The sequence below is a fragment of the Mauremys reevesii genome, linkage group 26 (genome assembly GCF_016161935.1).
Source record: "Mauremys reevesii isolate NIE-2019 linkage group 26, ASM1616193v1, whole genome shotgun sequence".
NCBI lineage: Eukaryota > Metazoa > Chordata > Testudines > Geoemydidae > Mauremys > Mauremys reevesii.
Genome location: NC_052648.1, coordinates 4528320 through 4543845, shown reverse-complemented (window position 1 = coordinate 4543845; position 15526 = coordinate 4528320). Strand labels below are relative to the sequence as shown.

Below are 15526 nucleotides of genomic sequence, written 5' to 3'. Positions count from 1 at the left end.
GGGGCAGGGCACATTCCTCCACCGTGAACGGCTGAAAGGGCCCGATAGGCTCGTCACTGGGACCTTGTCGCACTCAAGGGGCTAATCTCCGAACACAGGGCATGTGAGCCGGGCTCGGCATTCTTGGCAAGGGCCGGCCGTGGGGGGTCGGACACAGAACAGCTCCCTATAGGGCCAGGGCTATGGGCCCCCACCCTGCCCAGCCACCGCCAGCAGCATTAGCTCACTCAGCTCCGTGCAGGCAGGGGACAAGCACCCAGGCTATAACCACTGGCCACCACTGCCAGCCCCCTGCACACCCAACACGTGCTCCCCTCTTCCTCCCGCTGCTTCCCCGGCCGAAAGCCAGTGCCAGGGAAGATGGGGCCTTGGGGCTGGTTAGTCACGGCTCTCCTTTCGGAATCAGCAGCCGCCTGTTGTTACCACCTCTGACCCCAGCTGGCTACGGAAGAGCGAGAGGCCTTTGCCCTGCTGAGCGTGCGCCCCATCGCCAGAGCTGGAATTTCCTGTTGTTTCTCCACTAAGCACATTAGCCAGAGCACGCACACGGGCGTGGCCTCGTGTGTGCACGGCTGCACAGAGACAGACGGGTGCGTGCACCCAGGGGTGAGCGAGGCCAGGCAGACACAGCCGCATGGACCCACCCGGGTAAGTGCACACCCAGACGCATGCATGTACCCACACGTGTACAAACACACACACACACACCCCTGTGCCTGGCACCTCTATGAGCCAGGCTTTCTGGCCCCCCCATGGGCTCTGCTCAGTGCTGCCCCCTGCAGTTCATGTCCCACCCAGCGGCTGACGCAGGAGACCCGCGCTGCCGTGCAGCCCAGGCTATTGGCAAAGGGAGCCGCTTAGTGCCCCTGGCTAGTGGGCCGGGCGACAGGGCAGCTGGTCAGCTCAAAACCAGGCCGAGGCCCTGCCAACTCCAGCCACGTCCTGGGCCCCAGCCGGGGGCTGTGTCTGGGTCACTAACAGTCACCCCTGGCTCTGACCTAGGACTTTTCCTCGGTAGGTCAAAGGGCTGTTTAGCGGAGGGCAGTGGCATGATACCGTTTTACAGAGAGGGAAACTGAGGCACGGAGCAGAGCCATGACTTGCCCAAGGCCAGTGGCAGAGCCAGGAATAGCACCCAGGTCTCCGGCGTCCCAGCCACGTGCTCTCTCCACCAGGCGACGGATCCAGCCAAGGCAGATTTGCAAGGGCCGGAGCCGCGTGTCACAGCCCCAGAGCCCTCAGAATCAGACGCTGCTGAACCGCGGCCACAGGAGTTTAATTGGGAACAGTATTTCCAGGCCTTACCCCAGCCCAGCCCCTGCGCTGCCGACACGCTGCAGCTAGCGACCCGCTGGTCCTGCTCCCCCAGCCCTGGGCTCTCCGGGGCCTCAGCTCTGCCCACCCCCCCTCGCTCCCTCTCTGCAGCCCCCACATTCACATCCTGCTTTGCCAGCCCCCCCGCCCCCCACGCTGTCCCAGGCGGTTCGTGCACTGGGACAGTGCACGTGGCCAACCCCGCTCTTCGCCTGCCCCCCCCCCACCTCAGCGCCAGCTGGCACCTGCCACACCCTCACCCCCAAGCCAGGGTGTGGCTGGAACCACTGGGCCGGGCCAGGCCTCCTTGGGCAGGGAGAGGAGTTTAGACTCAACGGGGCCCAGAACCAACCAGACACCCCTGAACCCCAGTCACCTCCCCCCAGCTCCTTCACCTTCCTCCACTCCCCCTCCAGCCGGCTCCCTCCCCCTCTGTACCCTCCCACTTGGACTCCTGGGTTCTCTTGCCTCCTCAGAGCACCTCCCTCCATCACATAACCTGAGCTTTCCGTGCCTCCTTCCCATCCTGGCCCCCGTCTGGGTGGGATCCTGGCCCAGTAGGTCCCTTCCCCACCCTCCGCCAGAGCAGAGCGGTCAGGCCTGGCCCAGCCCCAGCCCCCGCAGCAACTCCCCAGTTTGCCTGGCCACCAGCCCCAGCCATTCCGGGCAGCCTGGCGCCCCCCCGCCACGCCCGCTGCTCCAGCTCCCCTTTGGGAGCCACCCCTGAAGACCAAGGCCTGTTTGCTGAGCCCCAAATCCCGGTGGGTGAAGCTCCTGGGCCGGCATTGGCACCAGGCGAATGGGCACCTCCAGGCCCCGCTGGTTCCAGGGGGCAGAGCGGGAAGGACTCGTGTCCCCACAGCACCCCTCCAGCCGGGGAGCAGGGTTTGATCATCCCATGGGGTCCCCTAAGAGCCCCTAAGGGGCCTGCCCCGGGCCGCCCCATCACCTCAGCCGCCCCGTGTCCGTGTCCATGCCAGGCCCGGCGCTGGGCAGCGGGTCTGGCTCCGGGGGCAGCGGAGGCAGCTACAGGCAGTGGGCCATGTCGAGGGCGTACTGTAGGCGCTCCCGCAGGGCCGGGGCGCAGCCCCCCGCGGCCAGGGCGCCCAGCGGGAAGGTGGCACGGACGCGCTGCTCGTCGATGCAGGTCAGGAGGTGCCCGTCGCCTGGGCAGCTCAGCACCAGCTTGGTGTGGTCGTGATAGAAATTGACCTGCGGGGCAGAGAGGGGAGGGCGAGTGACGCAGCGTCCCACAGAACCTGGGCCAGGAGAGGGTTAATAACCCCCCTCCCGTGCACACATTGGGGGGTGGGGGCAGGGAGCTCAGCTGGTGGCCCCCGCTGCTGGGATCAGACAATGGGACCAGCCCCCATGGGCTTAGGGGGCTCTGACTGTGGGGAAGCTCCTGCTCCACCCCGTCCCCCTTGCCCTCTAGTTCTGCCCCCTCTGCCCCCCGACTGCCAGCCCCCAGCTGCCCTTGCACCTACGCCCCCCTTGCACGAGGCGCTTCCAGCCCCCGCTGCCACTGTCCGGCCCTGCTGCCAGGAGAGGGCCTTGGAGGGTGTGTGGGGGGGTCACAGACCACAGCCCTGCTGAGCCCCACATTCCCCACTATCCCAGCCCCGGGCCTGTCACCCCAGCCAGGCTGTGCTGCAGCCCATGGGGAGGGTGGAACGCGGCTGAGGCCGTCAAACTCATTTCACTTGTGACACCGGATAGATCAGTGCAACCGAGGTCTGCAGAGGTCCTGTGTCGGGCGGGAGGAGCCAGAGCCTGGGGAGTGGCTTGGGGGTAGCGGGGATGGCAGTTGGGGAGAGCCGCTGGAGGGTGGGGTGAGGAGGATGGAGGCGGGAGAGACTTGGTAGAGGGGGGAGCGGCCATGGGGCAGGAGGATGGGGGGAGAGGCTCGGGAGTGCACCGGGGGAGGAGAGGCTCAGGAGGGGGAGGCCATGGGGCAGGAGGACGGGGAGAGGCGCGGCCATGGGGCAGGAGGATGGGAGTGGCTCGGGAGTGCACCGGGGGAGGAGAGGCTCGGGAGGGGGAGGCCATGGGGCAGGAGGATGGGGAGAGGCTCGGGAGGGGAGGAGAGGCTCGGGGGAGCGGCCATGGGGCAGGAGGATGGGGAGAGGCTTGGGGTGCACAGGGGAGGAGGGGCTCGGGAGGGGCGGAGCGGCCATGGGGCAGGAGGACGGGGAGAGGCTCAGGACGGGGGGGAGCGGCCATGGGGCAGGAGGACGGGGGGAGAGGCTAAAGGATTTGCTGGGGGAGGAGAGGCTTGAGTAGGGGCTGGGGGGGAGCAGCTCAAGGCTGTGCAAGGGGCCTTGGGTGGGGGGTTACCTGCAGCGTCCCGTTGCTGAAGAGCATCAGCAGTGCCCGGTCCGACTTGGCGCAGCACAGGAGACAGGGGGCGTCCGTGGAGCTGCTGGGACCCGCCGGCTCGTTCCCCCCCTGCCAGCAGGAGCAGCGTCAGGCAGTTGGCTGGGCCGGGCAGGGGCACCGAGTGTGGCTCCCCCTTACAGCCCCCCATGCGGGCACAGCCCAGAGGGGATGGGAAATTCACCTGGGGTGCAACCCCTGGGTCCACTGCCGCAGCCACGGCTGGGCCCCTCCCCTGCGGGCGGGGGCAGCCCAGGCCGGGCACGTGGATGGGCCAGCGCTGCCCATGGCACTGCACCCTGGGGCCTCCCCCAGCTGCCACTGGCATCTCCCGCCCTGCCCAGCCCAGCCCCAGGGCCTCACCTCCAGCAGCTTCTGCTGCATGTACTGGGAGAAGAAGTGCAAGATGCCCATCTTCGTGGCCAGGGAGGCGGGCACGTCGCTCCGGGGGAAGGACACGGCCTCCCCGCGCCCCGGGCAGTAGCAGACACGCCTGGAAGGAAGCAACAAAAAGCCGCAAGGCTGGAGCAACGGCCCAGGGGCTGGGAGGGCGCCAGGCAGAACCCCTGGAGAGGGGGCAGCAGGTCTCCCAGGTGCCCAGAGACCTGCCAGGGCAGGTGCCAGGCGAGGTGGGTGTCAGGGGGACTGAGCAGAGGGTTGGGGGGAGGTGTGGAGGTATCTACTGCTGTGTGGGCAGAGGGGGTGATGGGTGGCTGAGAGGGAGTGACTGTGCAGAGGGCTCCAGGGGTGGCAAGGCAGATGCTGAGGTGGGTGCTTGGAAGGTAGGGGGCCAGGGTGGGGGCAGAGGGCAGAGGGCCAGGCGGGTCCCCGGGGGATACGTACGGTGACTGCGGGCACAGGGCGAGGTGGGTGCCGTCGGCGAGCAGGGCGCCCGTGGAGCCGTCCGAGAGCAGGTAGCCGAAGCCATACTTGTTGGAATAATCCACCCACCTGGTGACCCAGAGGACGGGCGGCGCCAGGAGCTGCACAGGGTTGTGCTCGGCTGCAGGGAGAGAGAGAGGAGCCTGAGGCCCAGCAGAGAGGCCCCCACAGGCCCCCGGTGCCCACCAGCTGGGGAGAGGCCCTGACAGAGCAGGTGGGGTCAGGAGGCCACCTGAGCAGCGCCCCACTGGCCTGGCCCGACCCCTGGCACTGCCAGGCCCAGTGGGGCAATCCCACCCCCAGCATGGAGTCCCAGCCCCCGCCATGCAGCCCAAGGGCTGGACAGTGGCTCAGTTGGAGCCTGCACCCAGGGTGGGACCAGTCAGCCCAGCCCAGACTCCACCCGTATCCGGCCGGGTTGGCACGGGGGGCTTGGTGCCCGGGCTGAGGCAGGCCCAGGGGATGATGGAGCTGGGCGTGCTGGGGTTTGGGGGTCTCCGGCGCCAGGGTCCCTCTTACCCAGAGGCATGTTCTCCAGGCAGCTGCTCAGCACCCTGGTGACTGACTGCACCGCGCTCGCCACGCTCCAGCCTGCATCTGGTGCAGAGACGGGGCCGGGATCAGGGCACCATGCACGGCACCCGCTGTAGGCCTGGCAGGGTCACCCCTCTGCCCCCCACCTTCCAGCCCCCACCACTACACCCCACTCCCCTGCCAGAGCCGGGGAGAGAACCCAGGGGTCCTTATTCCCCGCCCCCATCAAACCACTACACCCCACTCCCCTCCCAGAGCCGGGGAGAGAACCCAGGGGTCCTGATCCCCCACCCCCATCTAACCGCTAGACAATGCTTCCCTGAGTGAGCACAGCAGGTGACTGGATTCATTTCTCTGCCCAGCCAGCCCCATGTGCTCTTGTGCCCTGAGTCCCTCCCCACCCCCCATGAGCGGGGCTGTTGCCCCAACAGGAAGCAGCGAGGGAACCCGGGGGGGCCACACCAGGGGGAGCCGTAGGGTTGCCAACTCTCCTGGTTTCGCCAGGAGTCCCAGAATCAGGCCCTGTCTCCCCGAGGCTACTGAAGCCAAACCGGGAGATTTTTAGGTGCTAAAAAAGTCTGGGAGCTGTGGGGCGATGCCCTCAGGGAGGGGCAGTATGCAGAGCCTCCTCCCCCACCTCCCAAGGGCTGCAGCGACGTGCTGGCCGATTCCGGGAGCAGCGCGCAGGGGGGCAGCACGTGGGGCACCCCAGCCCCGCTTCCCTCGGGCAGCTCCCAGGCGGCAGCGCAGTGGGGCTAAGGCAGGTTCCGCCCCGGCAGCTCCCTCTGGCCACAGCTCCCGGCCCATGGGGGCTGCAGAGTTGGCACTCGGGGCGCGGGCAGCACGTGGAGACCCCTGCCCCACCCAGGGACCGCAGGGACATGCCGGCCACTTGCGGGAGCGGTGTGGGGCTGGGGCAGGCAGGGAGCCACCCTTAGCCCTGCTGCGCCGCCCACACCCCTCACCCCCTCCTGCCCCAGCCCTGAGCCCCCTCCCGCACCCAAACTCCTTCCTAGAGCCCACACCCCCTCCTGCACCCCACCCCCTACCCCAGCCCTGAGCCCCCTCCCACACCCAAACTCCTTCCCAGAGCCCATACCCCCTCCTGCACCCCACCCCCTACCCCACCCCAGAGCCCTCCTCCTGCACCCAAACTCCTTCCCAGAGCCCACACCCATCACCCCTCCTGCCCCCAACCTCTGCCCCAGCCCTGAGCCCTCCCACACCCAAACTCCTTCCCAGAGCCCACACCCTCACCCCTCCTGCCCCCAACCTCTACCCCAGCCCTGAGCCCTCCCACACCCAAACTCCTTCCCAGAGCCCACACCCACTCCTGCCCCCCAACCCCCTGCCCCATCCCTGAGCCCCCTCCTGCACCCAAACGCCTTCCCAGAGCCCACACCCCTCATGCCCTCCTGCCCCCCACCCCTCTGCCCCAGCCCGGTGAAAGTGAGTGAACCTGGGGGACAGCGAGCGAGGGAGGGAGGGGGGCTGGAGTGAGTGGGGCGGGGCCTCGGGGCAGGGGGCGGGGCAGGGTGTTGTGGTTTGTGCAATTAGACAGTTCACAACCCTAGGGAGGTGGGGGGCCTCTTAGGCCCAGCAGGCTCCCAGCAGCTCTGCTCCAAGCCCCTGGCCAAGGGAGGTGGAGGCCGAGAGAGGTGTCTGGTTTGGGGGCCCAACGGGAGGCCCCCCAGGGCCCGATCCCCAGCAGGGGCTCAGCACATGCCGCTCCCAGCTGGCATCGGGCCCCAGATGTCTCCAACAAGAACCCTCCCAAATTCCAGGCCCCACAGCTGGAGGCTGGTCTGGGAAATGTGGCTTCAAGCTCTGTCCCAGGCTACTGGCCCTGCCCCTCCTGAGCTGTAAGGATCAGTGTCGCCCCCCCGCCTCCGGGTCTCTGCTCCAATGGGCTCCAGTGCCCCCCGGGACGCCTGCCTGGCATGGGGCGCTCTGTTGGCTCAGCCGGCACCCGCAGCCCCCAGCATCCACTTACCGTCGGCACCAGAGCGGCTGGGCCTGAGGGCTCCCGTCATGAGCAGATGGATGGAGAACATGCTGGGGGCCTCGGGGAACGGCGCAGCCTGGACACTGCCTCTTTCCACCTGGCAGGGAGACCAGGACCGCGGGTGAGAGAGGGGAGAGCCGGGGGCTGCAGACCCCCCCGCCAGGTCCCTGCCCGCCCTCCTGCCCCCGGACCCCTCCTACCTCGCTGTGCCGCTCCAGGCTGGGCGGGTTCTGAGCCTGCTGGGATCGGCTCAGCCTCTCCGGCTCCTTGGCAGGCACTGGGCTACCTGGATGGAGACACAGCGGAGCCATGACGTGACCTGGGCCCTGCCGAGCCCGGCCCAGAGCACGGGGGGCCGCGGCCGCTTGACCCACCTGCCCGGGGCTCCTGGCACGGCAACCCCCTGAACAGCACCTTGGCCGCCTTCTTCAGGAGCTGGCCCATGGGGCTGGGCAGGGCGAAGACGGGCACCGAGTGGCAGGCGCGGGATGGCAGCTTGTCCGGAGTGAAACCCTGGGAGACAAGAGCCACGTCACTCCATTCCCGGCCGTACCACGGGCTGGTGCCACGGAGGAGGCAGGGTAAGGACCCCACCGTTCCTACAGGGACCAGGGCTAGAAGGGGCCTCAGATGCCAGCGATGGTGGAAGTAACCCAGAAGGGCTGGCGAGGTTGGAGCACCAGCCCAGGGACTTGGGGCACCGTGTTGGGGGCTGGATACAAGGACCTGCCAGTGCCCGCGCCTGGATCCTATTTGCTTTGGTTTGCACCAGGCATGGCCACAGCTCTTTGCAGCTGAGCTCAGGGCACTTCCGGGGGCTTTGGGCGAGGGGAGGTGGCTTTCCTCCTAAGACAGGGCAGCACAGGTGCACACCCACCCTGGGCGCCTAGATGGGGTTCCCGGGTACTAGTGCATGACCCGCCATCAGGCCTGGCTCTACCAAGCTTAAATCCGAGCAGGCGGCGTAGCGACCTGGCACACGGGGTCGCAGCGCCGCCCAGGATTGGTGCCCGCCGGGAGCAACTCGCCCGTCCCAGCAGCGCCCGGACCTGGGTGAAGAACTCGTCCTCCAGCACCTCCTCCAGGCTGGGCCGCTCCGAGGGGCTGGGCGCCAGCAGGCGGCCGATCAGCTTCCTGGCACCTGGCGAGAGGTGGTTGGGGGTGGGGTACCGGCCCTCCCGGATGCACTGGTACATCTCCTGCTTGTCGGTGATCTCAAAGGGGGAGCAGCCTGTCAGAGCGGTGTACCTGGGGCGAGGGATGGCAGCCAATCAGAGCCTCCCCAGCGCACCAAGGCGGCACAAGCAGCCAATCAGAGCATTCCCTAGACGGGAACGGCCCCATGCCCCATTCCCCACCCCACCGAACCAGCCTGTTCCCCACCCTGGGGCCAGATCAGAGCCGGTGCCCCATTCCCCACCCCACCGAACCAGCCTGTTCCCCACCCTGGGGCCAGATCAGAGCCGGTGCCCCATTCCCCACCCCATCGAACCAGCCTGTTCCCCGCCCTGGGGCCAGATCAGAGCCGGTGCCCCATTCCCCACCCCACCGAACCAGCCTGTTCCCCACCCTGGGGCCGGATCAGAGCCGGTGCCCCGTATCCCATTCCCTCCCCACCGACCCAGCCCTGCCCACCCCTCCCGGAGGCATTTGCCCAGCCGCAGCCTGGCCCCTCACTCACAGGATGCAGCCCAGGGCCCAGATGTCAGACTGGAAGGAGTGCCCCTCCTTGGCGATCACCTCGGGGGCCAGGTAGTTGGGCGTCCCACACACCACGCTGCAGGGGGGAAAGGAACGGGAGGTGAATCCACGGAGCGCCCCGGCGAGGGCCACAGGCTGAGCTGGGCCAGCACTCACCCCCGTCTCCGGCCGGCCTGCTCGTCTCTCGTCGCCAGCCCCAGGTCCCCGATCTTCACCTGCATGTTCTTTGTGAGGAAGAAGTTACCTGTAGGGTTAAGAGAGGTCAGGCGCTGAGCGCACTCTGGGCAGCTTTCCAGCCCCAGGGCCAGAGTCACCCCCCTTTGCAGATGGGGAAACTGAGGCTGGCTCCAGCTCACACAAGGAGTCCGTAGCAGGGCTGGGAACAGTGTCCTGGCTCCCAGGCTCTAGCCACTAGGCCATGCTGCCGGGGAGAAGGGAGCATGGATTCTAGCACCAGAGCAGGGTGTATGCGGGGCTGTCTGTGCCGGTAGATTTCTATACAGCCGCTCAAACAGCTGTGGAGACGGGAGTAGCCCATTGCTCTGGATGGGGCCTCCTCAGTAGCCCTGGCGGCTTTGTGTGCGCCCCAGGGGAGCAATAAATCACAGGCAGGCCGGAGGCCCTCCCCAGCCCCGAGGCTGCTTGGCGGGGGAAGCTGTGTGCGTGCAGGGAGAGAGGCCGCACCTGGGGGTCCCCACGTTCTCCCCCTCCACGGGGCTGCCCCTACATGGAGCGCTGGCTCCCGGGCTCCCATTCAGAAGCATGAAGTCACGCTGGTGGCATTTACTCGCAACAAGCCAGACGGCCAGACGCGCTGCTGGGGTATTTATAACCCCTCTGCAGCCCCCAGCCCCCTTCGGGTGGGGTCTCAGAGGCCAAGGTGAAGGGCACAGGGGCGATTAACTCCTTCATTGCTGCTCAGGGCTTCGGGCTTTGAAAGGGTCCCCAGGGAGATGGTGCTGCATTGCTGTGGGGCACAGATCAATCCATCCAAGGGTCTGAGCCGTCTGGGAGTTCAGTCCCATCTCCCCATTGCACGGCAGGGGAGCTGAGAGGAAGGAGAAGGACGTGACCTGCCTCAAGTACAGTTAGAAAAAGAACCCAGGAGTCCTGACTCCCAGCCACCACTGTTCCTCTGTTCCCCCCACCTCTTGGACCAGAATCCCAGAACCAGGACCAGAACCCAGGAGTCCTGGCACCCCAGAACCAGCTCAACACTTCTCATGGCTGGAGAGAGGACCCAGGAGCCCCAACTCCCAGCCCCTTCCCTCCGCTCCCCCAACCTATAGGGCCACCCTCCCAGAGCTGACACCAGAACCCCGGAGTCCTGGCACCCAGCAACCTGCTCCACAGGCCTCAGAGTTGGAAAGAAGACCCAGGAGTTCCAAACCCCCCGGCCTCCCCACACTCCAACCCATTGCACCTCCCAAGCATAGAACCCAGGAGTCCTGATTCCCACGCCCTGGCTGTAACTAGTAGGCAATACTGCCCTCCTGTCCTCCTTCCCCACTGCAGCCAAGTCCCCTAGCACGTCCATCCATTAGGCGAGGACTCTGGAGGGGTGGGGTGGAATCTGGTTCCCTCTGCCAGCCGCTTTCCCACGGGCACCTGCTCGGCATCAGAGGGCGATGTGTCAGCTGGCGATGCATCACTCGCAAGGTCTCTCCCCCTGCACCCTTTGGAGATCCCCCCTCCTCCCGACGTCACCCTGTGCTCCAGCCGGCCCCAGGCCCGAGCCACATACTCAGCTTGAGGTCGCGGTGGATGATGCCCTGCTGGTGGAGGTAGCGCAGCCCGGCAATGATCTGCCTCAGGTAATATCGGACCTCTGGCTCCGTCAGAGTTTTCCTGGCCTTCAGGACATGGGCAAGGGACTGGGGATGGGCAGAGGAAAGCAGATCAGTGACAGATCTGGTCCAGCACAGCACACAGGCCTCCTCTTGGCGGCACAGTCCATGGTGCTGGTAACCCCCCACCCCGCCTTTTGGGGATAGATTGGATCAGGGAGGGGGCAGAGAGGCTTGAGTCAAACCCATCCCCCCTTGCTCTGACCCTCGACATCTGGGCCTGACTTCCACATTTCCAGCCCATCTCCGCTTGTCGGAGGTTCAGTGGAGCTGCTGGAGGCAGGTTAGTTACTCTAGTATCGCCTCCGAAAGCTGCCCCACCCCTTCACTTAGTTAACTAAAGAGTCAGCCCTGAAAAACAAGCCCGTCTGTCCCTTTCAATCAGCCAGATCGAGCGCTGTGTTTGGAGCGACGACTCTGCTGCTCCCAGGAAATCTTCCACTGCAGTAATTTAGAGCAGCCTAAGGACTACCTACCATTAGTCTGGATTATAGTAATGCCCATGAGCCCTGGCTGAGATCAGAGCCCCAGTGGGCCAGGTGAGAGACAGACCCCACCCCGAATTGCTCTGAGTGGAAAGGAGACAGAGGGAGGGAGGGGAAAGTCACTCACTTGAGGTGACACCCAGTGGATCACAGGCAGGGAGGGACCAGAACCCAGATCTCCAGGACCCCAGCACCTTCTCTGCTCCCTGCTCTCCCAATGCTAGTCAAACAGGCCTCTCGTGACATGCTGCAAGCCAGATAAAGGCTGGTCTCATATTTTCAAGCCAGATTTGCAGATCCCAGAAGATTGGAAAAGATCCAGGAGAGGCGCCCAAGTTATTATGGCCCCAAATGTGTGTGGGCTCCTAACGTCCCTGGATTTCAACAGAAGTTGAGTGCAAACGCCTTGGAGGGTATTTCTTTGAACAGGACTTGGCTCCCTTCCCTGATGAGATCCGGGGCCCAGCACCCTGGCTCAGCTCCGCTCACCTTGTGGCTGCAGTACTCCAGGATCATGTAGATGTTGTCTCGGTCAGCAAAGTGCCGGTGGAAGCCCACGACGTGCCGATGGCTCAGGTGCCTGTGCAGCTCGATTTCCCTCTCGACCTGCGGGAGGAGAATTGCAGACACGCACACAACTAGCAAGCGAAACGAGTCACGAGCCCGAAGCGCTGGAGTCAGCTAGAATCATACAGCGCTGTGGAAAACACACATGCACACACACTGCTCCCCAGCGGGGGCCGCGCATCCTGGGTCCTCGCGCCCAGCTAGGAGTTTCACAGCTGTCAGCGTTGCACTCACAGCCCCTGGGAACTTTATGACAGCAGTAGGGATAGAACTCAGATCATTCTGCTACTGGAGCGATAGGAGAAACCCCATTAGCTGCTAGCAGTATAGGGCCTATGAAACACAGCTATGCAGTTCAGATCCCAGCCTGTAGGTGGCAGCTGTGCATACCGGCCTACCACTGGCCCTTTCATTAGAGTCAGAACCCAGCTACCTCACAGCATTCTTGCTTTTTGGCTGATGCCAACATGAGCTGGTAAAATGACAGCAAGACCGAGACATTAATGAGATCTGACACGTCTCTCGGGCAAGAGGGCGTTGGCAGACAGTGTGCGCAAGGGAAATCACGCCTCTGCCACTGAAATGCAGCTGGCTCTGCGGTGGAACGTGATCGGCGTCTTGCAACAGCCGACTCACACGATAGATGGGGAATTTCTGACCGAAGCTGCAGGGGGGAATGTAGCCGATCAGGCTGCAGTTACCTGCAGGGTGGGAACTGGCTGGGCCACCAGAGCCAGCGCTCTCAATCTTCAGTGCTCAGGAGCAATGGCGTCCCTACGCGTAGGAATGAGACGTGGTCTCACCCTGCGCTGCCATTTGAGGCCGCTGCTCATCTGTGCACGGTCCGTGGTTTGCTCTGTGATCCTCAGAGACCGTGTCTCAGCGGGGGGGGGGGCTGGGCGACACCCCAGCATGAGAACACGAGGAACGTGGAGAGTCTGCGGTGGGAGGGGGGCTTCTTTGCTTGCCCTGGGGTTTAACCCCCACCCCTGCCCCCAAGATTGAGCTATGGGGTGAGGGGGCACGGGAATCCCTTGTAAAGAAGGGAATGGGGCTTGGCGGGGGGAGGGTGCTGGCAAGGAAAGGGTTAACCTTCCCCTTAGTTCATGGGTGTCTGCCCCAGCACAGGCAGCCCAGCTGGGAGAAGGCAGAACAGGGCCCAGCTGCAGCCAATTGCTCCTCTGGGGGGATGATAAGAGGGGGAGGGGGCATGACCTCTAGGCTCACCCGGCCAGACCCCCTCCTCCCTCTGGCCAGTGCCAGATGCTTCAGCCCCACCCCCACCCCCAGGGAGTAACCCCTGGCTCACCTTCCCCCTGCTCTCCAGCCGGGAGATGCGGGACTGGGGGACGATCTTGATGGCGTAGATTTTGCCGGTGGACGTGTCCGTGAACTTGTAGCACCGGCCGAACGCCCCCTGCGCGCAAGGAGGAGCCGTGAGGATTCTGGTAACGTGGGGCTGCATCCTGCTCCCCCGGCCCTGTGGGGACTTGTACCGGGGGGAGCTTCCCTGGGACAAAGCCATGGGGGTTGGGCAACCGGGGAGGGTCGTTCCCACCCTGAGGGTGCCTCCAATGATGACCCTTGGCCCTTCCATTTGAGGGGCTCAGGCTCACCCTAAGGGGGCTGATCCTTGTTTTGCAGAGGGAGAAAGTAGCTGTGCCTGGTCCAACGTCCCATGGCAGGTCAGTGACAGCAGCAGGACTGGAACCCAGGAGTCCTAGGCTGGGCTCGCCTCCCAGAGATGGGATGTCCCAAACCCTGCTTTAACGCCTAAAGCCTGCTCCCCTCAGTGCCAGAGCCCCGAGGCCCCATTGCTGGCTCTAACCACTAGGCAGCAGGGCCCATGCTGAGCCTCACATGCTGCACAAGGCCCCTGCCTTTCCGGCGGGGGGAGTACGTGTTGTGGGCAGCTTTGCGTGGCAGATGGGGCTCTCCTGCTTCCTGACGCGGCCGCTCCTGCCTGCCAACGCAGCTCTCTTGAAAGAGACAAAGTCACCCTCCTGCAGGTGCAGCAGCAGCTGACGGGCGAGTTGCTTTGCCTCTGTGCCTCAGTTTCCCAAAGGAGAGCGCGGCAGTTCCCACAACAAAATGCCCATTCGCCACTGGGCTCTGCTTCCCCTCGATGTTTGGCTCCAGGTTCAAGGCCAGAATGCAAAGCCACTTAACCTGGGCCGAGGGCCTCTTCCCTCCTCTGCTTGGCAACAGCTACACCCCAACCCGCAGCGACTACGCAGGCTGCCTCCCTCTGTGATCGAATTCCTGCCTCACCACTGTCTGGTTGCGCAGTGAGGTCAGCACAGGATGTTACGCTATGAACAGAGATGGGGAATGAGACAGACAGGTCTCTAGGTGCTAGAACTCAGGGTGCTGGGGGGGAGGCTGCCTCAACCCCCCCGGCTTGAAGTAGTAGTGACAACCCAAATACATGGGTTCCACCTTTAGCACCTCCACTATAAAAGTTTGCAGCACCACTGGATGGCTAACCCCTCACGGTGCCTCAGTTTCCCCATCACAGGGGCTGTGAGACCGAGGCCTTGTCTGGGGGGCGGGGGCGGGCTGCAGCAGCGCCAGTGGGGAGCAAGCCCTGCTCTCCGGGTGTGGGCTAGTGGGCCCCTGGCTGGGCCTGCGGCGGATTGGCATTGAGCCGGGCTGGGCACTCTGCCCTGAGCCATCCCAGCCTCCGGCACCCAGGACCTGCAGCGACAGCACGAAGCAGGGCCCTAACCAGGGCATTAGGCTGCTCCGTCCAGGGTAACTTTACGTGCTCGGGGCTTCCCTTGGCAGACTTGTCGGGAGCTGGCCGCAGCAGGAAGTCCTGGGGCCAAGCGTCTCTGATCCCTGGATTCCCAGGTCACTGGCATCAGGGCAAAGTAGGTGTAAACAGCTGCCCCGACTGGGTCACAGTTTGCACTGGTGTAAGTGGAGGATCGGGCCCGGGGTATTAGGGAGGGTAAGGAGCGGGGTAGCTCAGCGTTCCCTTTGCACCCAGGAGGAAGAGCCCCCGACAACTCATTCAGTTGTAACTTCTCCCTGGTAAGCGGCTTCCAGAAGCTCAGAGGGGCGAGGGCACGTCTGGCAGACCCCCGCTGCTAATCTGCTGCTGCTTTTGCAGCGAGTGCACCCCACGGGCTTCGGCTAACGTGGTACATCCTGATCCCTAGAATCAGCAGAGATTCTCCTGAATCAGCCCGTGGCTTGCTGCAGCTCAGAGCTGGGGTCTAGTGAGAGCAGCGGGGGGGGGGGGGGGGCTGGGTTTCAATCCCAGCTCTCAGAAGGGAATGGCGTCTAGTGGATCCAACAGGGGAACGGGGGTAGGCATCAGGACTCCTGGGTTCTATGCCCAGCCCTGTCACTGATTAGATGACCTTGGGCAAATCGCCCTGCCCCCCTGTGCCTCAGTTTCCCCATCTAAACTGGAGACCACAATGACTTGCCTCTCTCACGAGGGGGGGGGGTCGGGGACTGGATGAGTTTAATCCATTGCCAGCGTCCGGTGGCAGGTGCTAGAGAAGCGCAGAAGTTGCACTGTCTCCATCCGATGCGCGCACACAGCTGCTGTCAGACTCTGCCCCAGACCGCCCTGCCCTGGGGGGAACTGGCTTCCTAGAGCCGCTTGAAAGCAAATAAACAAAGTACCTTTCCCAAGAGCTGGCCCCTCCTGTACAGCGTCCCGGTGCCTGGATCCTCTAGGAAGTAGCTCAGGTTGTCTCCCTGGGCCCTTCTGCTGGCTGGATGCTCCATCCTCCCCATGGCCCACTGCTTCTGCAGCTCCCCAGCCCTCTGCCACCCCCTATTCCCCCAGCTCCGGCTCC

At 64.8% G+C, this 15526-nt stretch overlaps 1 protein-coding gene across 2 annotated transcripts; it reads right to left on the bottom strand.

Moving 5' to 3' along the window:
• Positions 1–1982: 1982 nt before the first annotated feature.
• On the bottom strand, positions 1983–15526 carry PLK5 (polo like kinase 5 (inactive)). 2 transcript variants are annotated; one of them, XM_039515872.1, is made up of 16 exons: positions 15351–15454; positions 13881–14023; positions 13021–13128; positions 11634–11750; positions 10557–10686; positions 8969–9056; positions 8793–8888; positions 8161–8359; positions 7486–7624; positions 7312–7397; positions 7100–7208; positions 5092–5169; positions 4534–4693; positions 4054–4183; positions 3652–3762; positions 1983–2526 (listed from the first exon to the last, which is right to left on the bottom strand). In XM_039515872.1, exons 4-16 carry the CDS (start codon positions 11658–11660, stop codon positions 2341–2343), a joined length of 1539 nt encoding a protein of 512 aa, XP_039371806.1. In that variant the 5' UTR covers positions 11661–11750; positions 13021–13128; positions 13881–14023; positions 15351–15454; the 3' UTR covers positions 1983–2340. The 2 variants fall into 2 exon arrangements, with proteins under 2 accessions (XP_039371806.1, XP_039371805.1); XM_039515871.1 differs by lacking the exon at positions 13881–14023 and having other exon boundaries at positions 15351–15526.

Bases quoted from the DNA above. Each gene is read 5' to 3' on its own strand.
- PLK5 (XM_039515871.1), bottom strand. From the start codon at position 15,464: ATGGGGAGGATGGAGCATCCAGCCAGCAGAAGGGCCCAGGGAGACAAC. The intron at 8,360-8,792 runs GTGAGTGAGGGG...CCCTCGCCCCAG, and splicing joins TGGGCCCTGGGCTGCATCCT to GTACACCGCTCTGACAGGCT. The intron at 2,527-3,651 runs GTAACCCCCCAC...TCTGCCCCGCAG, and splicing joins TCAGCAACGGGACGCTGCAG to GTCAATTTCTATCACGACCA.